At 50.0% G+C, this 26,678-nt stretch overlaps 1 protein-coding gene across 3 annotated transcripts in view; it reads right to left on the bottom strand.

The window, feature by feature from the left end:
- LOC138522102 (major histocompatibility complex class I-related gene protein-like) overlaps positions 1 to 26,678 on the bottom strand; it is a 271,137-nt gene that overhangs the window by 131,313 nt on the left and 113,146 nt on the right. For 2 of the 3 annotated variants that reach the window (XM_069635359.1, XM_069635361.1), the window contains exons 3-4: positions 17,587 to 17,889; positions 14,973 to 15,236 (exon numbers count right to left, since the gene is read on the bottom strand). In XM_069635359.1, the coding sequence (XP_069491460.1) occupies positions 14,973 to 15,236; positions 17,587 to 17,889 (567 nt within the window). The remainder of the gene's footprint in view (positions 1 to 14,972; positions 15,237 to 17,586; positions 17,890 to 26,678) is intronic. The other variant, XM_069635360.1, reaches the window with a different exon arrangement.

The raw sequence follows: 26,678 nt of genomic DNA, 5'->3' as shown, positions 1-26,678 counted from the left end.
GGCTATGTTTAAGGAAGGATACCAATGCTAGAGTCATGCGCTGGTTTTTAGATTTACAGCACTATTGTTTCTCTGTTGGGAATCGAAAAGGAAAAGAACAAGGCAATGTTTCCTTTCTCGATTCCCAATAGATGCTAAAAAAAAAGTGATATTAGGGGAAGGGTATTTGATGAATTGGAGATGATTCATCCCAGAAACCCTGGCCTGGGACCCTTCTCATGTGGCCAAGGAAAGGCAGACGCTTTCTGATCCTAACCCTGTGGGGTGGTTTTCTGTGGGAGGACCACATGGGAGGGGATGCAGGTCAGGAGAAATGGGACCCCCCCTTCTCAACTTTCTCAGAGAGCCCACCCTTCTAATGGCTTGTTGTGAAATAGAAAAAGTTAGAAAAGCCGATTTTCATATAATGGACTCCAAGTCCCATAATCCCAAAAGTACTGGGATGAAGAAGAGGGCTGAAGAGGCACAAAACTGCAAAGAGCAGCTTATCAGTGGAAATGACCCACACCTGAGGGACACTGGAAGGCTTAAAAGGCCCCCTTTGGTGCAGGCCATTAGCAAGAAGGAGCAGAGCAGTAGTCATAGGTGGAGGAGTTGTGAACTCACCACGCTGCAGCAGAAACAGAATCTGGAGGAGATGCGGGGTCCACGCAGTTGCTTGTCCTGAGAGGGTCTTTGCCTCTAGAAGCCTCAATTGCAGAGGTCGCGCAGCAGGAAGTGTACATTTAAAAAGCTTTCCCCCGAAGTAAGGCTGTCGGTAGCAGGCAAGCACCAGGGCAGCCTTTGGAGCAAGGAAAGCTCCATGCTCGAGTGAGGAGACTGAAGAAAGCAGGTTGCCGACCGCGAGGAGCAGCTGAAGCAGAGGACCTGGAGGCAGCGATACATCGGACGCGCACGCTAGACCCGGTGAGTTTACTAAGATATTCTGACACCGGAACGCTCTGTAACCACTCGCTTACCTAGCCTGGGTGCCTAAACAGTAGTAACAGTATGTGTAGAGTGACATTCAAAAGGAAAAGCTATTTTGAATACCGAACTGACAGAAAGCAGACAAATAGTTATTTTGTAAACCAAGCTGACTTGGAAAGAAGCGTGTAGAAAAAGAGCTTAATCGCCAGACCAAAGGTGTGATTATAGGCATGTGGGTCAGATTGAAGGCCAGCAACATGAAGAGGCAATAATGAGAGAACCCAATACAAACTACTATTTCCAAAGCCAGAAGAGAACTATAACAAGGCAAGTTACAGAGAACAATCATTGCCAACCCCAAGAGGGGGCAAATGAGAATTCAAATGTTTGAAACCCCTATTGGCCGTATTGGAAGAAGCTCATGAAAGGAACTGGCTTAAATCCACATTGCCAAAGCCAATGAAAAGCCATAGTGAGACAGAATTATTGTCAGCATTTGATAAAGAGGAAGTGGGGAAACAAGAGTGGCAAGAAGCTGCCCTTCTGGTAGGCATTCAGAAGGAGTGGAGCATAATTTGCAGAGTGTGTGGCAATCACAAATGTCTAACAAACAGCACCAGTGTGAGTTTTGTTTTCCCAGAAGAAATTCTTAAACGTGATGTTGTGAAGCAAGAGACATTGCTTAATTGTTGGAAGCTGATCTTTACCACAGAAGTACTTTGAGTTAGCAGTTTATTCTGTTCTGGCAGGAGAGTACACCAGAACAGAGAGCTTTGTATTAGTACGCCTGGCAGATGAGTGGAACAGGTGGAAGTTGATGAAGAACTGTGATCTGCTGTTGAAAGTCCTAAAGAAGAAGTGGTAGAAACATTGAGATTACTTGATGAAATACTACAGAATCATTCTGACAAACTTGCATTGCTGAAGCAAGTGTTGTGTAAACTGCTGCTCAAGTATCTAACATTGTCAAAACAAGTGTGTTGTTGCAGAATAATCCTGACAAAGACAATACATGTTAATTCTGATTAACTGAGGAAGTGTTGTTGGTTTATATGAAGACGATTGTTTTGAGTTCTTGATATCACAAGTGGACAAGGAAAAACCTTGTAGTACAAATTTGAAGTATTGGAACTTTTGTTGTCAAGTTGGAATCTAAAGAACTGCATTGGAACTATATTACAAGACAGGATTTCCTTATTCTTTTGGAGCTGTTGAATCAAATCCTGCTCGAGTCTGGGGAAGGAGAATTCACCCAGAGAAAAAGTAGAGACCGTCATTATGATGCTATTTGTTGGTTCTGAATTGCCATATATTACCTTTTTGAGTTGTTGTATGTACAAGTGTGAGGGACAGAATCCTTTTGTTAGAGTGGTTTCCTGCAGTTTATTTTAGGCAGGGAAATCCTCGTAAGGGTAGGGATAGTGAGGCGTTTATCCAACCTTTCGAGTTGATAAAATGGCATCTTTTGAAAATTCTTCACAAAAGTTGTCCGCCTCACATTTCTGACCCCTCACAAGATCCCCTGATGTACTCTCATGCCAGGTATCTTTCCCCCAAAAGGCTCACTGCCTGATATCTCTCATTTATTCATTTGCTTATGGCAATGCTTGCTCCATATGGGCATCTCGTATATGGAGACGTACATAAACATTCATCTGCTTGTGATAACATTTGCTTCAACTTTCCCCATATTGACATCTCAGGCATGAGGAATTGTGCCAATTATGTCTTTCTAATTTACTTGGTCGGTATTCAAAATGCACTTAATTGTTCATGTGCCCGTCGATATGCCCCGGGGTTCCCACCATCACTGGGACAACTCACTGGTGTCTCATGGAGTTTCTGACCCATGGCACGTTGCTTCGGCGAAGTCTTAACTCGGGAATTGCGTCTCCCACTTGACAGACCTTTCAGCTCTCCCACCAGCCTCGGATTTACTTGCCAGTAAAGTTGCTGCTGTTTGGCATGACCATGTCCTTGACAGCCTCAATGATACTGCTGGTTCCTTCGCGGCTCTTCCCCGGAGTCTGACAAGCTCCCCTGGGTCTTCCGCCACTGCGGTAAGGAATGTTAAAAAGCAGACGCTTGAAAGCACCTGTCTCTTTCCGCAAGGTCTGCACCCGTGGGTCTGCCTACACCTGCGGTTCTTCCCACTTCGCCAGAGCTGCTTCTCTTCTCTCAGCCTCCTGATTGCAAGTGTAAACCATCTTTAAATGTCCCGTGCAGTTGATCTACATCAGCACTAGTCTGCGTGTTTAGCTTAGGGTTTCTTTCAAGCCATACTAACTCTGTCTTCCTCGTCTCAGTACATGAGGCGTTATGGGAGTTTACGATTTTTATTTAATACAAAACCATCAGAGACAGAGGGTGTTTTGAGTGTGTACATATGAGGTGTGAATGGTATTCAGCCTAGAATGTTTGTTAGGAAAGGTTCTTAAAGTTTTGTAACAGGAGGGATTTGTATAGTGACAACATGCCATTAGGAATTTAGGAATTCTAAGGTCTTCCTCATATCTAAGGGAGGAAATACTGCATCTCACCTGATGGGGTCAACACACCTCCCCAATACTCTTCTTCTCCCATGTAATCCTCCTCGCCTAATACCACCCCCAGGGTCAGGATAAGGAAGCAGTTGCCATCCCCTGGCCACATGGGAGAACATCTTAGACTGGGCATTAGTGATTACTCCACAGGATTCATCGCAACAGCCATGAACCACAACACAGCCACAGCACAGCAATGCACCACAACACAACCACAGCAACCCACCCCAATACATTCACAGTACAGTGTGAGAAACCTGAAGGTGCCTCACCCGGTAGTCCCCAGGGATCTGTCATCCAGGTGGCCAGAACAGGGCCATCGCATTTGGATCCAATTCCTGGGGGTGGAATAGTACGGGAGGATCACCTGGATGAGGGGTCTTTCGGGAGTGGAAGTGGGACACCGGATGGTGAGACGCGGCATCTCCTTCCCTGTAACACCTTTACCCCAGTTTACCAGGTAGGATACTTAAAAACTCAACCCCCCCCCTTTCCAACACAAACGCTTTCTCAAGGACAGCTCACTGTGAGAGAAGAACAAGTTACTTTCTTACCTGGTAACGTTCTTTCGATGGAATGGTCAGACTACGTATTCCATATCTATGACAGGTAATCACCATAGCTGTGCTGCTTCGGAAAATTTTTGGCGTCTGCGTCGACGACGTCGATACGCTGTCCTCGAGCCGACGTCACCAGATGTTCTAAGTAGGACGCACGACGCCCGTAGCCTCAGTTATAGTTTTTTCCCAGAACGTGTGGCACCAATCTACTGCTAGTATGCCCACAGAAAGCCTTGCGGAAACGTAAGCTGCAATCGCATAAGAAATTCTGTAGCGGGACAGGTAGGGAGGGAGCGATATGGAATAAGTTGTCGGACCATCCCATCGAAAGAATGATACCAGGTAAGTAATTTGTTCTTCGAGGGGATTGGGTCCTCCAACGTATTCCATATCTATGATAGACTCCCAAAGCAGTACCAACGTATGGAGGAGGGAAAGAATTTAGAATATAGAAATTTTGAATGCCCAATTAAATTGCAGAGTAAAGGACAGCCTTGCCAAAGGGCAGATCCTGCCCATGGACAGAATCAAGGGAGTAGTGTCGTACAGAAGTATGGACTGAAGCCCATGTGGCTGCTTCACAGATGTTACGAATAGGAACACCCCTCTGCAGGGCAGTAGAGGCAGCCATACCCCTAGTAAAATGGGCCCGTAAGCCTACCGGAGGGTCCTTACCTGCCAAGCGGTAACATTCAGAAATTGCAAAGATAATCCATCTAGACGAAGTCTGCTTAGTAACAGCTTGTCCCAAACGCCTTCCAGCGTAACCTATAAAGAGCTGATCGCCACTCTGACCCGGGACATGCGTGAAATGTAGAAACTTAAAGCTCTCCTAGGATCCAACCTATGGAGACTCTCTTCCTTACCAGGATGCGGAGGAGGATAAAATGCCAGAAGAATGACCTTCTGACTTAAATGAAATTCCAACACCACTTTCGGAAGAAAGGAATGACGAACCCTAAGGACAACCCTGTCCTTATGAAACACCATGAAGGGTGGCTTAACAGAAAGTGCCTGCAACTCACTCACTCTACGAGCGTAAGTAACTGCAACTAAAAATACAGTTTTAAGGGTTAACAGTCTCAAAGGACAAGAATGTAAAGGCTCAAATGGAGCACCCATAAGGAATTTCAGAACAAGGTTCAAATCCCAACCGGGCACCTGAAAAGGTGACGGCAGAGGCATATTAGTGAGTCCTTTGAGAAACTGAGAAATTAAAGGAATTTTGAAATAGGAACACTACTCAGACGAGCGCTTAAATATAGACAGCGCCGCCAGGTAACCTTTAATGGTACCCACTTGCAGGCCCTTGTGGGCTAACAAAAGCAAAAAAGACAGAATCACAGGAATATCACATGAAAAAGGATCCACATTGTTAACCCTGCACCAGCCGCAGAACTTTCTCCAATGGCAACGGTACAGGGACTTTGTTGCAGGCCGTCTGGCCGAAAGCAACACCTCCATCATGTCTTCAGGGAGGTCCCAATCCTTATACCTCAACCTTTCAGAAGCCAAGCGTGAAGGTTTAGGGATCTGACCTCTGGATGGAGAACCAGACCCCCCTCCCGTGAGAGCAGATTGTCTCGATAGGGAAGACGGCGTGGAGGGCAGATGAACAAGTCGAGAAGGTCCGGGTACCACGTTTTCCGGGCCCATGCCGGAGCAACGAGGATCATCCGGGAACCAAACCTCCTTAACCTCCGCAGCACTTGCAGGATGACGGGGACTGGAGAAACACGTACAGCAGTGGGAAGGACCACTCCACCACAAACGCATCCCCTAAGGCTCCTCTTGGAGGAAATTCCCACGAGCTGAAGCGTTCGCACTTCTGGTTGACACTGGAGGCGAAGAGATCCACTTGTGGGGTTCCCCAAAGGGCGAAGATCTCCAGGAGAATCTCCTGAGCCAGCTCCCACTCGTGAGAGATCATGCTCTGCCTACTCAGAGCGTCCGCCGTCTCGTTTTCGTCTCCGGCCAGATGAACTGCCGAGATCGAAATTTCCTGCTGGATGGCCCAGAACCAGAGCTGCATCGCCTCCCTGCACAGAGGAAGTGACCCTGCCCCCCCCCTTTTTGTTGAGGTAGTGCATGGCCACTGTGTTGTCTGTCAGAATCAGGACATTCTTCTCTCGCACAGTCGGCAGAAAAGCCTTCAGGGCAAGCCTGACGGCCCTCAGCTCCAACCGATTGATATGGAGTCTGGACTCCGACGGACACCAACGACTGCTGACTGTCAACTCGTTGGCATGAGCTCCCGATCCCGTGAGGGATGCATCCGTCAACGATCGTCACCTCTGGCCAGGGTAGCCAAAATGGAGCCCCCTTCATCAGACTGCCTTCGACGGCCCACCACAGAAGATCCTGGGCGACCGAAGACAGCACCTGAACAGGGTCCGACATCCTGCCGGAGGACCGAGACCACTGGAGCTTGAGTGCCCATTGCAAAGATCTCATCCGCAACCTGGCCTCTGGCACCAGAAGAATGCAGGATGCCATGAGGCCGAGCAATCTCAAGAACTCGAACGCTGGGAGACTCTGGGCAAGCTGAAACTTGTGCACATCTGCTGAATGTGATGTGCCCTCACCTGGGGAGGGAAACACTGCCCCAGGGATGTGTCGAGCACTGCTCCGATGTACTGGAGCCGCTGAGTTGGTGTCAAGTGGGACTTCTTTAAGTTGAGGGAGAAGCCCAGCCTGTGAAGGGAGTGGCAGGTGACTGACAGATGATCCAGGACTTGCTCGGGAGAGCGCGCCCTGATCAACCAATCGTCCAGGTAGGGGTAAACGTGAATTCCCCCTTTCCTGAGATACGCTGCCACCTCCACCATGAGCTTGGTGAAAACCCTCGGGGCGGAGGTCAATCCGAACGGCAGGACCCGAAACTGAAAGTGCAAGTCGCCAACCACGAACCTGGTACTTCTTGTGCTTGGGATGGATCTGCACATGAAAGTAAGCGTCCTTGAGGTCGAGAGACACCAACTAGTCCTGAAGTTGAAGGGCCTGGAGGACTTGAGAGAGAGTAACCATCTTGAACCTGTCCTTCCTGAGGAGCTTGTTCAAACCACGCAAGTCCATGATGGGTCTTAATCCCCCGTCTTTCTTCGAAATCAAAAAATAAGGGGAATACCATCCCTTGTTCCTCTCCGCTACAGGCACCAGTTCTATGGCGCCTTTCTCCAGCAGGGATTTTATTTCCTGTGCAAGGAGCGGATCCGGACTCTTCAAAGAGAGATTCCCTGGTGGATTGTCGTGAGGCCTCTGCCGGAAAGGAAGACAGTAGCCGTGGGCCATGATCTCCAGAACCCACACATCTGAAGTAATGGCACGCCATTCTACAAGATGTTGTGCCAGCCTTCCCCCAACCGGCGAACCATGGGACATGGCCTCATGACTGAGCTGAAGTGGCAGTGCCTGAGGGTAAAGAGGCAACTGCCCGAGTGGCTCTGGCACCTCGAGTACCTTCTTTTCCACCTCTGGCACTCTTACGGTGGACCCTTTGACTTGCAGCCCCTCTCGATATACCAAAGGAAGAGTAGTATCGAAAGGAACCTCCCCTCCACTGCTGTCCCCTAGGACGAAAGGCAGAGGTTGGCAAACTGCAGCGCTCAACGACTTCGCTGCAGCTTTGGAGGTCTGCAACCTCTCAAGGCTCTCGTCAGCCTTGCTGCCAAAAAGATGTTCACCATCAAAGGGCATGTTGAGAAGCCAGGCTTGCACATCAGGAGCAAACCCCGACTTCTGCAACCACGCAATCTGCCACGTCCAGACCCGACTGAACAGATTCACACATGGCATCTTTGCCATCCCGAACAAGAGCAAGAAAGCCATCCCGTTCCTGCCCTTCGGGAATATGTTCATCCGCCAAAGAGACGATTCCACAGAGTATGAGTGAAACGTGCTAAGAAACACACGGAGTTGGCTGCCTGTAAAGCCATACCCCCTGAAGAAAACCCTTTCTTCGCCCAGCCATCAAAACATTTGTCGTCCCTATCAGGAGGGATAGTAGGGTACAACGCCTGTTTTGCCGGGGCCATAGCCACCTGCACCACCAAACTCTCCGGAGTGGGATGCGTAGTCAAGTAGCTGGGGTCGCTACTGGCAGGACAGTATTTTTTCGGCAAAGGACTTGCCCACTCCCGGGAGACTCTCTGGAGCAGTCCAAGCCTCTGCCACCCTTCTTTGCAAGGCCATATGGAATGGCAGTACCGGGTCAGTTGGTGGACCTTGGTCCAAGATGTCTGTCAGGTCATCCTGCAGAAAATCTCCTGCTGGCGCAGACCACCCCAAGTATTCCGTTACCCTCGACATGAGGCACCGGTACGAGGATTCAGCATGCGTACCCAGCTCAGGTCTGCCAAACTCAACCTCCGGGGAGGTGTCCAGACCAGTGGCTTCGTGCAAAGACTGACGCAGGTCTTCTAACTGGCTATGACCAGATAATAGGTCATCAGCAACCTCCTCAGGAACCATACCATCATCAGTCCCTTCATCCACCTCAGAAATATAGTCAAGAGGCTGGAACAAATCCCTGGATGAGGGCACGTGTTTGGACTTGGCCAGAGCCTTCCTCAGGGTTTCCCCCGGTCTCCGGGGCGCCTCCAAGAAATCCTCCTCGAAAGGCGTCGAGGGAATCGGCGTCAACATCGAGCGTGGCACCGATGGCTTTGACACAGGCCTCGAGGGCGGAGCCCCGAGCATGTCCTTCGACAGTCTCGGTGCCAAAGGCATCGACGTCTTCTTCGAAGACCTCACAGGCTCTGACGGTCTCGATGGCGTCGAGGACCGGGGCCTGATGTTAAGGTGAGTATCACGAGAGTGAAGAGTACCTGTAGACTTGGATGAAGATCTTGACGTGGCAGCCAGACTGACGACTTTCTTCTGATGAGTAAATGACGCGGGGTACCGGCCTCTCCACCACCCAAGGTTGAAACAGGGTGGAAGATGGACCGACTCCCAACGCCACGGGACGCTCTCTCCTGATTAGCGTGGCGTCAGGACAGTGCAAGCACTGACAGGAGAGGCAGATGAAGAATGTCCTTTAACAGTAGAGTCCGAAGTACTTTCCGAGAAGAGGTCCCAAGCACCCTGTTAAGAGGAGCGTTGAGGAGATGCTGTTATTGCTGCTGAGCGTGTTCAGGAAGACTGAAGTAGATGGTTGAGCCAGGCACCTGCAAACTACTGGTGAAACGAAAATGACAGGCAGGATGGTAGTCCGACTGGTGCAGCAGCTGGTAGTCTCAAAAGTCCCAAAAGGAACCAGGTAGCAGCTCAGGCAAGAGTGTGGGAACCAAACCCAGGAACTGGACTGGGGAACCAAACCCAGGAACTGGACTGGGAAAGGACAGAAAACGGGAACCCAGGAGAGAGGGAAAGGCACCCCAGGATTGGGAACTCCGGGAACCAAAAGGACCTCCAAGCAAACACAAAAGGAGGGAAGGACCATGGGCCGCAGGAAGGACGAGAAACCAGGAAAGAAATCAGGCTGGAGCGGGCGGAAGTACAGGACTGGAACTGGAGAGCAAACAAACGAGCGAAGAACACGATCAGGGCACAACCGCGTTGAGACGCGAATTGCCCCTGATCGAAGCTCGTTTTATGGGATGGCCGGCACCGAGAGGCTTGAAACGCAAACCGTCTCGTTACCGGGTGCCGGCGCATCCAAAGCGAGGCTTGAAGCGCAAGCTCTCGCCGTGGAGAGGGCCCAATCTACTGCGCATGCGCCGAACCGAGACCGTGGTCTCCCGCGCATGCGCAGAGGACTCCTGACGGGAACCCTAGAAGCTCTCCCCATGGCGGATCCCCGCAAGCGAAAGCGCGGGTAGATCCGCCAAGAGGGAGGAGAGCGAGCAGGTGCGGAGAACCCCGGTCTCCAGGTAAGTGGCGTGACACCTGGAGCGGGCATGGCTAGAGCGATCCACCTTGTGCGACCGGGACCTCGAAGGTTCCCGGTGATCGCAACGACCCCTTGAGCCCGAAGGCGTGCAAACAGTGTCTCCAACACGCTCCCTGCCGGCGTCTTTCGACGGTGCGGACGGAACAGAGCCATGCGACTGAAAAATCGCCATCATCTCCTTATGAAATGAATCCCATTCCGCAGGAGAGGAATGCTTGGTGGGACAAGCAACCCGCCGACGGGCGGTGTCCTCGGACGAGGAAGGCGACCAGTGACGGCGCTTCTGTGAGTGCCTCGAAGAGGCAGAGGAATGGCAGGACCCACTCCGGGACCGAGACCACCTGGACTTACACCGACGATGCAGAAAGTCGCCCCTCGAATCGTCAGTCGAAAGCCCAGTGGATTTCTACTTCCAGGGCTTCAACACCTTACCGACAGAAAGCTTCTTCTTACGCTCCCACAAGGCCTTCGAAGTTAACGACTGGCAATCGGCACAATCGTCCTCACCGAGGCACCAGAGGCAGGCGTCATGCGGGTCCGTCAGCGACATCTTGGAACCGCAGTCCCAACACTTCTTGAAACCCTGCCGCGAGGTAGAAGAAGACGAAGACATCATGGAAATCTTCACAAACAAACTGGTTCAAAGAACCGATAGAACAACTCAGAAGAACCGAGGCGCGCCGAGATCTCCGCAGCGAACACGTTTCGGAAAAACAGAACGGAGGATACGGGCATCGTGCGTCCTACTTATAACATCCGGTGACGTCGGCTCGACGGAGGCCATCGAGGACAGCGTATCGACGTCATCGATGCAGGACGCAGAACATTTTCCGAAGCAGCACAGCTGTGGTGATTACTTGTCATAGATATGGAATACGTTGGAGGACCCAATCCCCTCAAAAATGGACCAACACCCGAGCCGTATACCTGGCGTGTCCCAATACAATGATCAGGCAGGGTCAGGCAATTACTGATCAATACACGCACACACCACTTCATTCACATTTCCCCACATGGATAAAAGGCGGAGCACGAAAGTACACTCTGAGCAAGGCAAAGCACACGAGGAAGCAGCAGTTCCAAGATGGCAGTTTAATACAAGTCGAAAGACGGCAAGACCGAAGAGGCTTGCATGGAGGGTACTGCCCTTGACATTTTCGCAGAAAGACCGTAACTTTCATGAGCCTTCGAGAATAGGAAACGTAAGACCTAGAATCAAAGCTGAAGAATCCTGCATTGTGTGTCGGAGGTACCCGGTGTCTCCTGCATTGATAGTCAAGGTGGGGAGAATCGTTTGCCGCCGGGTTACTGCCCTTGGCTCCTACAACAAAGCAGCACCAGTGAAGTCACCACAGCCGGTGAGTTGGGGAGACTGATGCCAGACCGGGCTGTGTGGGAGCCAAGGTTGCAAGCAGCAACACTGTCTAGAGAAAACTAAAGAGAACAGTGTATGAAGCATATGTGACAAACAACACAAATATAATTAAAACAGCAGATGAGAGACTGAACTTTGAAGTTAAGATACGATACTGTAGACCAAGTGGTCCGGCACCACGTGGGTGCTCATTCTAAAGTCTCTGTTGTGTGAAACCTGAAGGTGTCTCACTTGCTAGTCCCCAAGGATCTGTCATCCAGGTGGCCAGGACACAGCCATCCCTATTGGATCCAGTTCCTGGGGGTGGACCAGTGCGGGAGGATCACCTGGATGAGGGATCCTCGGGGAGTGGAGGTGGGACGCCGACGGGTGAGACACGGTACCCCCATCTTTCTAAAACCTTTTACCCATCGTACCCCATAGGATATTCAGAAACTCTACCCACAGCCCTCTTTTTCCCCGACACAAACACTTCTTTACATTGTGAAAGACAACAGACTAAAACCAGGGCCGTTCACCTGACCTGTCCCAACATAAGGGCCATGCAGAGTCAGGCAATTGACAGTAACTACACACAGCTGATGGCCCTTTCCCTTCCCCACAGGGATAAAAGGTGCAGCACGAGAGCAGACGGAGAGCAAGGCCAACCGTACGAGGAAGCAGTCATTCCAGGACGGCAGTTCAAACAGAGGAGAAAGGCGGCGAGACCTGAAAGAATGTCAAGGAGGGAATTGCCCTTGCCCTTTTCAACCCAGACCCGCAAAGCCTCTGACAAAAGAAACATAAGACTGGGGATCGCAGCTGGTGAATGGTGTGACGGATGTCAGTGGTACGTTGAACCCTCCCGCACGGATAGCCAGGGAGGAGAGGGGAAGTTGCGATTGTGGTACCGTCCTTCACTCCAGCGGAAAAAGAGCAGACAACGAATGCAACACAGCAGGTGAGTCGGAAGAACCTGATAGGAACCGGACTGTGTTAAGCTCAAGGTTGCAGTGGCAACATTTAAGAAGATTAAAAGACACAGACTCCAACTGGTGACCTGCTCCTGAACAAGGAGAATGGGCCTCATTGCGACCCAGGCGGTCCGGAAATAACGGTGGCGGTAAACCCGCCGCCACCGTTGTTTCCGGACCGCTTGAGTCCGACCCCTGCAGGCGGGAGGTGATGTTCCCGCCAGGTCTGACCTGGCGGGTTTAACACCTCCCGCATGCAGGCGGACGAGGAAACACCGGCAGCATTACGAGATGCTGCCGGTGTTTCCATGATCCCCATTTCCATCCAGTCCCATAGGACTCAATGGGAATGGGGATTTACACCATTCCGCCTCCGTGATTTCCGGACAACCGGGGCTGTAATGCCCCGGTAAATCCAGGAATCACAGAGGCGGAATGGTAATATGAGTCCGGCGTTAACCAGGCGGTTTTACCGCCTCGGTTAACGCCGGACTCGTAATGAGGCCCAATGTCTCACCCAACGAAATCGAAGTGGTCCTGCAACGGGCTATGATGAATGTTGTGCATAGTCGAAAGTCTTTGGTTGTAGAAACTGCAAGTACCAAGAGGCCTTAGGGGAGGCTGCCGTGAAATGTCAAAGTGGTCATGGGAGGGTCAAGCCAAACCCCCTTGTACAGTTGAAAGTCTTTGGCGCGTAGTGGAGGCAAATGTGAACCCGACTGAGGGATGCTAGGAGAAAGATAAACAAAGTAAACTGTGAAAATGATGCAAATGTGAACCCGACTGAGGGATGCCAAGAGAAAGCTAAACAAAGTAAACTGTGAAAATGAGGCAAATGTGAACCCGACTAAGGGATGCCAAATCTGTGAAAATGAGGCAAGTGTGAACCCTGAGAATTAGGGTAAACAGTCACCGATCTGAGACCACTGTGGTAAAAAAAGACTTGTGTGGAAAACCCTTCTGGGGGCTTAAGGGAAGGCCTGACTGGTGGCTACGACCCAAACATAGGTAAGAAAAGACCCTAAGGGGTCTAGAATGACTTTGTTGAATTATGCAAAGATGGCAATGTGAACCAGACAGAGGGGTGCCAGGAGAAACCAAACTGTAGCTGGCAAACATGAGCCTGACTGAGGGATGCCTGCGAAGTGGGGTGAATAGTAACGCACCCGTGAACATTGTGCTGACAACAGTGAACCCGGCTGAGGGATGTCCACAGTGAGAGGTTGTTTAAATAGACATTGAGGCTTGTGAATACAAGTGAAATTCTGCTGAGTGAAAGGCTGTAGTGAACACGACGGAGGGAGGCTAACACAGTGAGAAGATCAGAGCCCATTTTAGGGGGATCCAGGGGTGAAGAGACTTGGCCAACAAAGGTCCGGATATCGCTACAAGTATCTGTAGCCTCATATTGGAGAAGCCCATGAGTGTCCTGTGCTCAAGAGTCCCACCTTGTCCCGTGCTAAAAACGTGAGGTAGGGAGACCGCAGCCATAACATCCTGACTTATTTTGTGGAGACTTTTCTTTTTTACACCCTCCCACACTGTTTTATAACTTAGCAGTAAGGATTGGCAATAGATTTTTTTTGGTATAGACCCTTTTATTTTGAAAAGACGTCACTAGGACTACCTTATGATCATTTGATGGTTGTAGCTTGCTCCCATCATAGATTTAGGTTACCCATTTATACAGTTGAATAAACACCCTTGAACTGTGTTGTTAATTGAAATTGGTCCGAGCCCGGCCGAGGGAGACTAATTGTGTTAAAAGGGATCTGAGCCCCGGCTGAGGGGGATCTGGGGTAAACCGCGAGTCACACCGAAAAAAAGAGTATCCTACGAATATTGTGTTAAGAGGATCTGAGGCCGGATGAGGGGATCCAAGGTGAAGAACATTGTGTGAAAGGGATCTGAGCCTGGCTAAGAGAGATCTGGGGTGAATAGTCAATCACCTAAATTGAATACTTGTGAAAATCTGAAAGCGGAAAAGAACGTATCGTTTGTTTGTCGCATCAGGCCCTCTGACCGAAGAGATTTGAGAAGCAAAGAGACTTGGTCATGGAAGACCCTGGTGTCAATGATTGAACTGTAACCTTGTGCTGGAGAAGCCAGAGATTGTGCTAAAATGAAGTGTGCCGCCTTATCACACGCTGAAAACGTGGTGGAGGGAGGTCAATGGTCTTAACATCCTGACAAACATTTTTTTAACACTTTCTTTTTCGTAACACTATTTCCCACACTATTTGCATTTAGAGGTAAGGATTGGAAATGGGTTTATTAGTATAGGCCCCTTTATTTTGACAAGACACCACTAGTACTGCGTTATTATTGTTTGATGGTCGTAGCTTGCTCCCATCTGTAGATTTAGCATTAGATAGGCGTTTTTCAAACCCTTTTTGAAGTTCAATTAACACCCTTAAACTGTGGGGTCTTGTGTCTGTCTTACTGTTGATACCATGCCTGCCTTACAACAGACATGCAACACAACACAACCCCAGCAATGTATTCCACCACTGTCATCCTGGCAGTTACTGTCAAAATGTGCAGGTTGTATTTAAAGCCCATCTTGTTTTTGGGCAATGTCACTGCCCAATGGGCATTAAGCTGAACCATTGGCTGCTAATTTGACAGTAGTAACCAAAAGCATTCTTTTGAGGCAAAGTGAACGGGGCAGCAAGTCTCTGGAAGTGCCTCTCCCCTCGCATGACGGTCTCATTGTGCCCCTGTTCTGCTATCACTCACCCTCTGTGTGGTTGCGTCTGTTTCCAACGGTGAGGAGTTCTGCTCTCATCACCCGCTCCGCTTCTTTTGCGAAGTCTGTCTCCCTCTCCCACTCTTGGGGGTCCATGGTCTTCTCCACCAAAGGGCCCCGGGGCTCCAGCTTCTGGGAGTCGCTGCTGTAGCTGAGGATCGGGATATCATCCAGGAACCCCACTATGGAGAAGCGGGGGATACCTGGGACCTCCTCCGAGAGACTCCAGACAAAGTAGCGGAGAGAGGGAGAGCCTGGAAGGGGGGGGGGGAGAAGCAGAGAGGGTGAGGGCACAGTATCTTGTGTTTTATGCAACCATGCATGTGCAAGTCATCTCTCACACGTGCACACACACCACCTGCGCACATCTAATACCGCACAGACCTCAACAAGCAACTCCCACCACCCTGCAGGGGTGCACCTAGGCTAACATTTCATCGGAGGGGGCTAACCCTTCAAACATTGTGAGAGGGTCTATGTTCAGAGACTGTGTGGGAGGGGCACACTTGGTGGTGCGGGGGCACCTTCTAATGTTACTATTCTGGTGCAGTTTTAATGTTACAAGCAGTTCTGACACTCACACATGCAATCCCACACCCACTCAGCCTCAGTCATCACCCTGTCCTCACACTAACACATGCACTCACATATGCACTTCGCCCCAGTCCTCCACCTGCCCCGACACACACACGCACTCAGCCTCCTCCTGTCCTAACATTCACACATGCAGCCACTCACACGTGCTTAGCCTCAACCCTCCACCCATTGTGACAACACATGCACTCACATACACACTTAAGCTCAGTCCCCCACCTCCGCTGACATTCAAACATGCACTCAGCCATGCCCCCACCTACCCTGACACTCACACATGCACTCAGCCTCATTCCTCCACCCATTCTGACACCAAGACATGCACACACTTACACATACACACAGCCTGAGTCCCCACCTGCCCTGACATTTACACATGCACTCACTTCCACACACATTTAGCCTCAGTCCACCTCATGCCCAGACACTCACAAATGCACTCACTCACACACACACACTTATCAGTCCTCCATCATCTGTGATACTCAAACATGCACTCACTCACATGCTTGTGTGTTTGTGACATGCGGAGCTATTGATTCTGGGAGGGATTTCGGAGGGATTCAAGCATCGTGGGTTTCTGATAAAGCAAGCATGATGACTCTTATTAAGTGGCTAGACTGGCATTTTGGTGCAGCCAGTCTAGCTATTTCTTTAGCAATGCATTTCTTACTGGGCACTTATGATAAAGCAAGCATGCTGTTTTATTACACGCAAAGAATTACATTTTGGTGCAGCCAGTTTGGACAGGTTTTCATATTGTGGCAATGCATTTTTAATGGCAATGCCAATGGGTGTATGTTCTTCCAAGTGGATACTGCCATAAATTGGCCGAACCGGATGTGGACATGATTTCTTATAGTATCATTACTGACGTTGTGCAAGCAAACTTTAGTACATTTTTGTATGAGAACACTTGTATATATTGGTGCAGCCAGCATGGAAATGTATGAGCACAGCCAGCATGAACATGTTTTTATACTGGCATATATCGTGGGGAAAGTCATCATGAAAATGTGTTGAGAAATGATCCTGTGCACTGTTGGTGAATTGCATCTATTCGATTTTGTTGTGACTTCTCATACAAAAACAATTGCAAACCATCTGTCTTTTTTCCAAATTGTTCACTTAAGTGTGCTGTGAAAAATATCATTTTAACACATTATTCAAAAAGGTTTGCGGGGGTAAATCCCCTCCCCAAAACTTCTTTGGTTGGTTCTGGCTCCCTCACTATACTCAGGCATATTTGTGGGAACTATTTACGCCCCTCCAAATTCACCATTCAAACTTGGCAGGACTGGATAGCGTCTGGCCACTGCATTTGCCCAACAGGCACTTTGGAACGAAATGTGGACTGGGTCCAGACACACAGACTTTGCCTGTAGCTTTCCCTGGAAAACGGTGTACTATATGGAGAATCCAGAAACTCCAGGGCAGGAAGCAAGCCACACTACAAGATGGCCAAAGGACAGTCAAACATCACGTGGCACGGCCATTGTAGAGAGTATGGTAATCTAAATGGCAGCAAGCGGTAACATGCGAAAGGGCACAAGACTAAAAACACCATAAAAGTATCGGCTGCCATCAGCCCATCGCGGACACAACATGAAAGTTACCACAAAGTGTCCCTTCCGCACTCCAAAGAAGGCGATGTGTGCAGGAAAAACAAACAGAGAACTTTACAATGGAGAACAGAGTTCCCCTGCACTGATTGCCATAACGACTAATCAGTGCCCCTAAAACAGGTACGCATAGCAAGGTAAGTAAAGCAAAAAGGCGTCACTTACCTCCAAAAGTCAGGAAGGGTTCAAAATAATAGTAAAAGCACGGGTGTCCCATTGATGTCAATGGAGTTAAAGCAGCAAAAAGCAAAATCCTTCCTAAGTGTACAGGAAAATCCTTCAAACAAGGTCCATGGGTAGTGAGGCCTCCTGTAACATGCAGCCCTGCAAAGCTGCAAGACGGACAGTCTGCATCCTTTTAGGAGAGTATTAGGAAAGGGTCACTCACCGGTCACAGTTAGCAGGATGGTTCGTACAGGTGTGCTGGAAGAATCCGCACACACCACGTAAAACCCTGCATCCTCTGGCCGTAGACTGCGGATCACAATGCTTCCATTGGACAGGCGCTCATCAACTCGGCCCTGGAGCTGGGATGTGAAGGGTCGGGCCACTCCCTGCATTACACTTATGATGCTTAGTCCTGTGCAGCCGGGAGGGGAGGATGGGTTCCAATAGACGGCTGCAGGGGATAAACCCATGGCTGGGATGTAGAAAGAAGACCCGGTCTGGAGGCTCAAGAGCACTTCTGGAGCTTTTCAAAAGGAAAGAAATGGCAGGTTCAAACCATGTGCAATGCTTATGCTTTACAGATTATCAACAGGTGAGGAGAGAATCATTAATATTTGCCCCCAGTTACAGCAAGAAGGGTTTACTCTCTTTCCAGCACTGAGGTGGCGATTAGCTCACTCATGGACTTTCGAGAACCCCAATACGGTGTTCTCCATGTCCTGTGCTTCAGCCCAAACTTTATCCTGAGCCCATTTGTGGCGAGACCTCCTGCTACACACAGACAAGACAAGGCAACCCACACGTGACCCCGGCAGAGGAACCCCAGCTGTGCACTAATGCGCCATTCTGAGTGATTCCCCCCTCAGTCACTGGACTTGTACCCACCCCACTGTAATAGGGACATTTATGGGCCGGAAATCTGCCCTCCTCAGACACCTTTCTGGCCAATCTTGGAACCATTCACTTCAAACCGGGGGTCTGAGGAGTCATGCACAATTTTGTATTTTTTTATTTATATAGCGCTTTAATCCAAAGCGCTTAACAAGAGGAACAAGCATAATACAATAAGCAATGGATGACACATTTAATCTGAACCAGAGAACAGTACAAGGAACAATTTACAATATTGATAGGAAGGAGCTGAAGGAGAGGGGCTAAGTGAGGGAGGGAGTGAGTGGGAGGAGTGGGAAGAGGTACAGCCGGTAGTGAGAGGAAAAAAGGAAGCTATGGGGGTGAGTGGAAGAGAGAAGATTTTAGAGAAGTGCGGAATGAGGAGTAGGAGGTAATAGAGTGTACAGGAAGGGGTAGGCGCGTTGCAATGGAAGGGAGTGAGAAGTTGGAAGGAGCGGAAGCGGGAAGGGGCACAGGGTGGAGGAGGAGAGATGAGAGAGATCCGCAGAACGGAGTGAGTGAGAGGGAGTATAAGTAGGGAGGGGCAAGGGCATAGAGAGATTTGAAGACTAGACAGAGGAAATTAAATTTAAGCTGTGATTGAAAAGAGAGCAAGCCTAGTGAGTTGAGAGAAGAGGAGATGGAATCATGAGGAGAGAGAAGGCAGAGGGAGCGGATGGCAGAGTGGTAGATGGATTTGAGGGGGGAGAGGTGAGAGGAGGGGAGTCCAAAGAGAAGAGTGGAGCAGTAGAAGAGACTGGAGAAGATAAGGAAGGTGACTAAGAGTTTAGTAGCGTGAAAGGTTAGGAAGGGGCAAACTTTACGAATGTTATGGTGGTGGAAACGGCAATATCTGGCAGTGAGAGAAATGTGGCGAGAGAGGGAGAGGTGGGGGTCAATGTGGAGACCTAGGTTGCGGGCGTGGGCATAGAAGGGGAGTTGGGATGGGGGGAGAGAATAAAAGGAGGAGGGGAGGGAGTGTGTTGGCTGGGAAGAACAGGATTTCGGTTTTGTCAGAATTAAGAGTAAGGAAGAGAGAGGACATCCAAGATTTTATAGCAGAGAGGCAAGAGGAAAGCTTATGGTGGATGTCAGGAGAGAAGGAGGAGAAAGAGAGGAAGAGCCGGGTAGGGTATCGTCAGCATAGAAATGGTGTGAGACACCAAAGGAGGAGATAATGGGAGCCAAGAAGGAAGTGTAGAGAGAGAAGAGAAAGGGGCCAAGGACAGAACCTTGGGGAACACCATGGTCGAGAGGAAAGCTAGGGGAGGTGCGGCCACTCCAGGAGACTGAGAAGGAGCGGTTAGAAAGATAGGAGGAGAACCAATTAAGTACAGAGTCTTTAAGGCCAAAAGAAGAGAGAGAGCTAAGGAGTAAAAGGTGGTCGACAGTATCAAAGGCAGCAGAGAGGGCAAGGAGGATAAGGATAGAGGAATGCTTAGAGTAGCAGGCAGAGAGGAGAGAGTTGAGGACAGAGATGAGAGCGGTTTCCGTGGAGTGCAGAGGGCGGAAGCCAGATTGGGTGGAGGGGAGGAGAGAATGGTTAGAGATGAGGGTGGAAAGTTGAGAATAGACAACGCGCTCAAGAAGTTTAGATAGGAAGGGAAGAAGAGAGATGGGGCGATAGTTGGAGGCAAGAAGGGGATTAGCTGAAGGTTTTTTTGAGAATGGGTATGATGGTAGCGTGCTTAAAATGAGTGGGGAAGGAGGATGTGGATAAACAGATGCTGAAAAAAAGGAGGTAAGATAGGGTATGAGGAGGTGGTAAATTTTAGGGATGAGGGATCTGGGACTGGGGTCAGAGGGAGAAGCAGTGGGATGAGTTTTAGAAAGGAGGAGGGCAACTTCAGATTGAGAGATAGGGGTGAATGAGGACATGGAAAAGGGAGGGAGAGGAGGTGGAGGAGGAGAATAAGAAGGGGAGGAGAGGATAGTTTGGCTGAGATTAAGGACTTTGTTAGAAAAGAAGGTGGCAAGATCAGAGGCAGAGAGAGGAGAGGCGATGGAGAGGTCAAGGGTAGGAGGAGAGAGAAGTCGAGTTAAGGTTTGAAAGATACGGCGAGGATGGGAAGATTGAGAGTGGAGAAGGTCGGAGAAGTAAAGGCGCTTAGAGTTGAGACAAGAGTCGTAGAGGGAGTGATAGTAGAAGTATGCATCATGATTGGAGGAGGTAGGGTGCTTAAGCCAGGATCGTTCAAAGCACCTAAGAAGGCGGCGCATAGAGGAAAGGTGAGGAGAGAGCCAGGGTTGAGCAGGTCGCCGAGAAGGGCAGAAGGGAGAAAGAAGGTAGAGAAGATCAAGAGTGGAGGTGAGGGAGGAAGTTAAGGTGGAAGAGGCTTCAGTGGCTGAGAGAGAAGAGAAGTGGGTAAGGGGGGAGGGAAGAGGAGCAGGAAGTTAGGAAGATAGAAGGGTTGAAGTTACGTAGGTCACGTCGGAAGAAGGGGGTGGAGGAAGGAGGGGAGAGGGACAAAGGGGAGGGGGGAGGGAAAGGGAGAGCAAGGAGTGGTCAGAAAGATATGTAGGTAGAGAGGATATGGGAGAAGCGGTAAAGGAGGAGGTAAAGATAAGGTCAATGGTAGAACCGGATTGGTGAGTAAGAGGAGAGGGGAGAGGAGTGAGAAAGTAGGAATCAAGGATAGACAAGAGAGGAGAGGAGGAAGAGGTAGAGGAGGGATGGAGATTGAAGTCGCCAAGTATAAATAGTGGGGTGGGGGTGGGGGCGAGGAGGCTGAGAAGATGGTCAATGTCCTCGTAGAAGGAGCCAACAGGGCCAGGGGGCGATAAATGATGAGGAATGATATAGCGTGGGGAGAGTTAAAGATTTTATACATGAATTCAAAGGAAGCAAGAGTGGGTAGAGGAGTAGGAGATGGAGAGGAAGTAAGTGAGGATGAAAAAGAAGGCGTAGGCCCCCTCCACGGCCTGAGGGACGAGGGACATGTGCGAAGGAAGAGGAAGAAGAGGTGAGGGATGCTGGAAAAGAGGTGTTGTGGGGAGGGATCCAAGTTTCAGTGATACAGAGAAATTGAAGGTTAAGGCGGAAGAAAAGGTCGAGAACAGCAGTGGTTTTGTTGCAGATCGATCTGGTGTTCCAGAGGGCAACTTCAAAGGTGTTAGGAGTATGGGAGGTTTGTGGGTAGATAAGGTTGCGATGTCGGAGTGGGGTGTGTGGAGGCTGGGAGGAGTGGGTGTGGGGGACGAGGGGGGTTACGAGAGGATACGGCCATGATAATAAGACAGAGTTTTGAGGGGGGGGGGAGAGGACTGGGGAGAGAGGGGAGGGAGGGGGGGCAGGACTGAGAGGAGGAACAGCGCATAACAAGGAGCAATATAAGTGAGAAGGGGGTCTGTGAGTGGGAGGTCACCCTAAGGAGGGAGGATAATGGTGAAAGGAGTCGGGGCAGACTAGGAGGTAGGGCAGGGTAGGGGCAGCAGTCAGCAGTATTGAGGGAAAGGAAGACCAGAGGGCTGTGGCGTGAAGCAGGAGACCAGGAAACTCAGTGGCAAGAAGTCAGAGGGCTGTAGCAAGCTGGAGAGGACTCAGAAGGTTGGGTGGATCAGGTTCCGCCTTCAGGAGATCATAAGATGGAGGCAGTGTTTCTGGAAGGCAGCAGTGGGATTGGTAGGAGCTCTACGGGGCAGTTGCTACTGAGATGGGCTAGTGGGGGAGACACTCCAAAGTGGGCCGATGGAGGGAGGGCCCAGACACTGGCAGGATGGAGAGGCAGTTTGAAGACAGTAGGTGTTACCACCCGTACCACCAGTTTGCCACCCGTTCAGAGGCAAGGGGGAGGCAAAGGTGTTGGCAGACTGAAGGAGTGGGCTAAGGAGATCCGTGCAAATGTACCGAGCCAGTGGAGCAGGAACACAGTTGGTAATTAGAAGGAGCAGGCTCTTGAGGTCCAGAGAGGTGGACAGGGGGGGGCAGGCTGAGTAGTTAGGAGCGCACAGGAAAGAGGCTGTACTATCGACAGGTGCCAAGGAGGAGACTGCTGTGGAGCCTGCGATAGGGCCAGTGGGGTGACAGTGCCAAAAGTGCAGGGTTATAGGCTGTGATGAGAAGGAGCAGGCACAAGAAACCCGGGAGAGAGTTGAACCAGAGGGCCAGGTCACGTAATGGGAGTGCTTAGGAAGGAGGCTGGGGGCCAACAGAGGCCGGAGAGAGGGGCACTGCTGAGCCAGGGGGCCACACAAGTGAGTAGGTGGTTGTGACCCTAGGTAGATAGATCAGCTAGATAAATGGTGAGAAGAGCAGGGGCAGCAGGATCCAGCCCAAACAGTTGCAGGGCAAAGGAAGACAGTCAAGGAGGAGGTTGGAGCTCACTGCAGGTGTAACAGGGGAATGGCGTAGTAATGGTAGCAGCTGGAGGGAGTCGGCAAGGGCTGGAGCTGTTTGATGTGGAGGGCGTCGCAGCACAGAGCAGTTGGATCAGGTGGCCGTCACGGGAAGGGCAGCAGGATCTGACCCAGATCGTGGCAGAGTGCAGGCACGGAAAGTAGCAGTCAGACACAGCGGGCACAGCAGTTCGGGACGGAAGGATGAGTTATGGTGGAGAGGTGGTCAGAGGCAGCAGAATCCAGCCCGCATAGTATGGGGAACCGGCTGAGGCTGTAGAAGGTGGGTGTTAGGACACAAGGGCTAACTCCAGTAGTGGTGGCTTGACATGTCGTGCTGCAATTTAGTCTTTCTGACAATATATCCCTCAAGTGTATAAAAGTACAGATTGCGGCGAGTACTACCCAAAATATGGTACACCCTGGTACTTCAACAGCTGGCTGCAAGAAAAATGAACCAGATATTAACATGTGGTTTAAGGCAACGGGTTCTCCTAAGTAAGATGCTGAACTGATACTCACAAACAAGAAATTCAGACTGGGACTGAATAGTTCCAAGTTAGATTGGTGAGTACCCTGAAAACAAGAAAAGTAACTATTACCAGGAGTACGAAATAGCAAGAAGAAAGTAAGAACCAAATAGTTTTGTGCTTACCAAATGAGTGACCGGGATGGATAATGCAGAAGCGATGGGAATGGAATGGCAGTCCTGGAAACACAATGGGCCTCATCACTAGTCTGGCGGTAACCCTTAAATGCGGCAGTAGCGCCATTACCGTCGCATTTAAGGGTCTGCCAGATCATGGCTTTGGCGGATTTCCCCCCAGCTCTCCGTGGCAAAATTGCAGATTTTTGGCGCGATTACCGCAGGCGGGAAATCCGCCGGCGGTAATAGCGCTAATTTTCCCCATTGGGCCCAGTGGGGAATGGGCAATAACCCTTCCGCCAAACCCGTGATCCGGCGCTAGTAGCGCCGGGGGGTTTTGCAGTAGGGCTATTCCGTTACCGCCCAACTCGTGATGAGGCCCATGGTCTTGTTTTCCAATACCCGCCAGCATGAGGACGCCTAAGGAGTTTATTGATCCAGGCGCCGTTGCGCTGAAGTCCTTTGATCCTTGCGCTGATGCGCCAATGTCCTTTGATCCTTACGCCGATGCGCGAGCGTCCTGTGTTCAATAGTGTCTTTGAAAAGTTCCAAAGTGAATAGATGACACAGGTAAGACTTGAGGAATGAGATGTATGCAGTCCGTGCAAGTTCCGGTTTTGACAATGAAAAGGTAAGACTTGAGGAATGAGGCGTATGCAGTCCATGGACGTTCCGAATTCGACGATGAGCAGGTAAGATTTTTGGGATTAGACAAATGCAGTCCGTGGACGTTCCGGGTCTGGTATGAGCAGGTAAGACTTGAGGGATGAAGCGTATGCAGTCTGTGGCCGTTCCGAGTCTGGTATGAGCAGGTAAGACTTGAGGGATGAAGCTTATCCAGTCCGTTGGCGTTCCGGGTCTGGTAGGAGCAGGTAAGACTTGAAGGATGACACGAAAGCAGGCCGTGGACATTCAAGTAATGCAAGAAGTTTGAAGGCAATGACAAGAATGAAGCAAGGAAGGTCCAGGCAGACCAGGGTTTCAAGGAGCCAAGAAGACAAGGTACAAGGTTCGTAGCTTTGAAAAACAAAATCCGAAGCATCGCCGTGCGCGGGGGCCAGGCTTATAAGCAGGTCAGCTGACCGCACGCATAAGACGGCACCGTGGGCCTGAGTGACTACGCAAATACAGCGGCCGCCAGTGTTTCAATGGCAACCCATAGCGTGCTGTGAAAGGACGCGCAAGAAATGACACACCACGGCTTCGAGGCTTTACTGACAACCTCGATTTGAAACGAAGATTGTTTACTCCACTGGGGCTTCTAGACAGTTTGTTCTTGTGCGAGCTCAATCTATGATTATCCAAAGGGGCATCCAATGGAACCCTGACAGTTTCCTCCCCCAAAGATGCATCCCCGCAGCGAGCAGCCAAGAACCTAGACAAGAGAAGAGGAGCATATACATTCGACTCGGGTTCCCGTGTATGCTCTTCCGGACCATACCCTTCCCAATCAATGAGGAAATGACGAACCCCACGTACCATCTTAGTATCCAGAATAGCCTTGACTACGTACTCCTGCACACCCTCGACCATTACTGGTGCCGGACGAGAGGAGAGGCGAGTACCTGCGGGACATGGTCTCAGAAGGGAAACGTGAAAGACAGGATGTATGTTCCATTGGGAAGGCAATTCTAAGCGAACCACCAAAGGGTTGATCACTTCCTTAATCGGGAAAGGCCCCATAAAATGAGGTATTAAACATATTCGGCCAGGCAAATGGAGGTTCTTGGAAGCCAACCAGACCAGCATTACCGGTTGATAAACGGGAGCAGGTTTCCGATGTTTGTCAGCATATTGTTTGGCTTGCTGTTGCACGGCCTCCAAATGGTCAACAACCGTTTCCTTCAGGGAAATGAAGTCACGTATGCAAGCCTGAGCTGCCGGATTGCCAGTGGTAGGTATTACATCCTCAGGTCAGGAATCAACCGAGGATGGAGGCCATATAGGGCAAAGAATGGGGAAACACCTGTAGACGAATGGACTGAATTATTGTACACATATTCTGCCACCCCCAACACATTTAACCATGACTCTTGATGCTGAGCAATCAGACAATGTAAGAATTGTTCCTTAGTGGCATTCGCCCTTTGTTTGCCCATCTGTTTCAGGATGATAGGCCATAGAATAACATTCATCTATACCCAAGGCAGTGACTAGATGGTGCCAGAAACGGGAGGTAATCTGCGATCCACGATCTGTGGTGATGATGATTTCAGGTAGCCCAAAACGACGGAACACATTCTGCAAGAACAATTCAGCTAGGACCGGAGCAGAAGGTATACCCTGGCAGGGTACAAACAAGGCCATTTTACAAAAGTAGTCAACGACCACCCATATGGTATCACAACCCCTGACATGTGGTAATTCGACCACAAAGTCCATTGAGATCATTAGCCAGGGTTTCTTAGGAACAGGCAAAGGATGAATTAATCCCATCGGTTTGGACACCATACCTTTGCACTGAGCACAAATAGCGCACTTTTTAATGTAATCCGAGACATCTTTACCCATCGTCCGCCAGAACGCTCACCTTTTTAACAGTTCAAGCGTTTTGCATCTCCCTGGATGTGCAGCCATTAAAGCATCATGACACCACTGGAGGGCCAACACACGGGTTTCCGAAGTAGGGAGATACAACCGTCCTTGTACATAAGGCATGGAATTGACGATTTCCATATCATTGAGCTCGGGAGGACTAGTTGCCATCCAGGATTCAATCATTCCCGTCAAAGAAGAATCAACGGTACAGGATTAAATGACAAACGATGGTTGTAACACTGTTCTTTCCCGAAGAGGCGTCTGACTACCTTCATTCAATCTCAACAAAGCATCCGCATTAGAATGCAACTTGCCGGGACGGTAAGTGATCTGGAAGTTGTACATCAAAAATAATTCATGCCACTGTGCGTGGCGAGCGGTGGTACAGCGTACTGATTTAAGAGCAAAATGATTGCGGTGGTCTGTGAAGACCTGTACAGGTGCAATAGTGCCTAACAGATGGTCTCTCCATACCAGGAATGCATCGAGTATTGCCAGGAGTCCAGGTTCAGTGATAGCGTAATTCATTTCATACTTAGTAAGTTTCCTGGAATGATAAGCCACAGGATGGAAAAGACCAGAGTCTTCACACCTCTGGGACAGAATAGCTCCCACAGCCAGATCCGAGGCATCAACATCAACAATAAATGGACGTTTTTAATCTGGATGCTGTAGAACCGGGGCTGAGGTAAACGTGGACTTCAGTGTTTCAAAGGCTTCCTGGGCTTGATCAGACCATACAAAGTGAGTTTTGGAACTGGTTAATGAAGTCAAGGAGGCTGCGATAGCAGAGTGTATGAACCGCCTGTAGAAATTTGCAAACCCTAAAAAGGACTGATACATTGTTTGGGACAGGCCAGTCCAAGATCACTTTAACCTTATTATTGATAATCTTAACCCCC

Source organism: Ambystoma mexicanum, chromosome 13 (genome assembly GCF_040938575.1).
Source record: "Ambystoma mexicanum isolate Mex_15411 chromosome 13, UKY_AmexF1_1, whole genome shotgun sequence".
Lineage (NCBI taxonomy): Eukaryota > Metazoa > Chordata > Amphibia > Caudata > Ambystomatidae > Ambystoma > Ambystoma mexicanum.
Note: the sequence above shows the minus strand (reverse complement) of the source record. Positions and strands in the feature narration are given on the sequence as shown.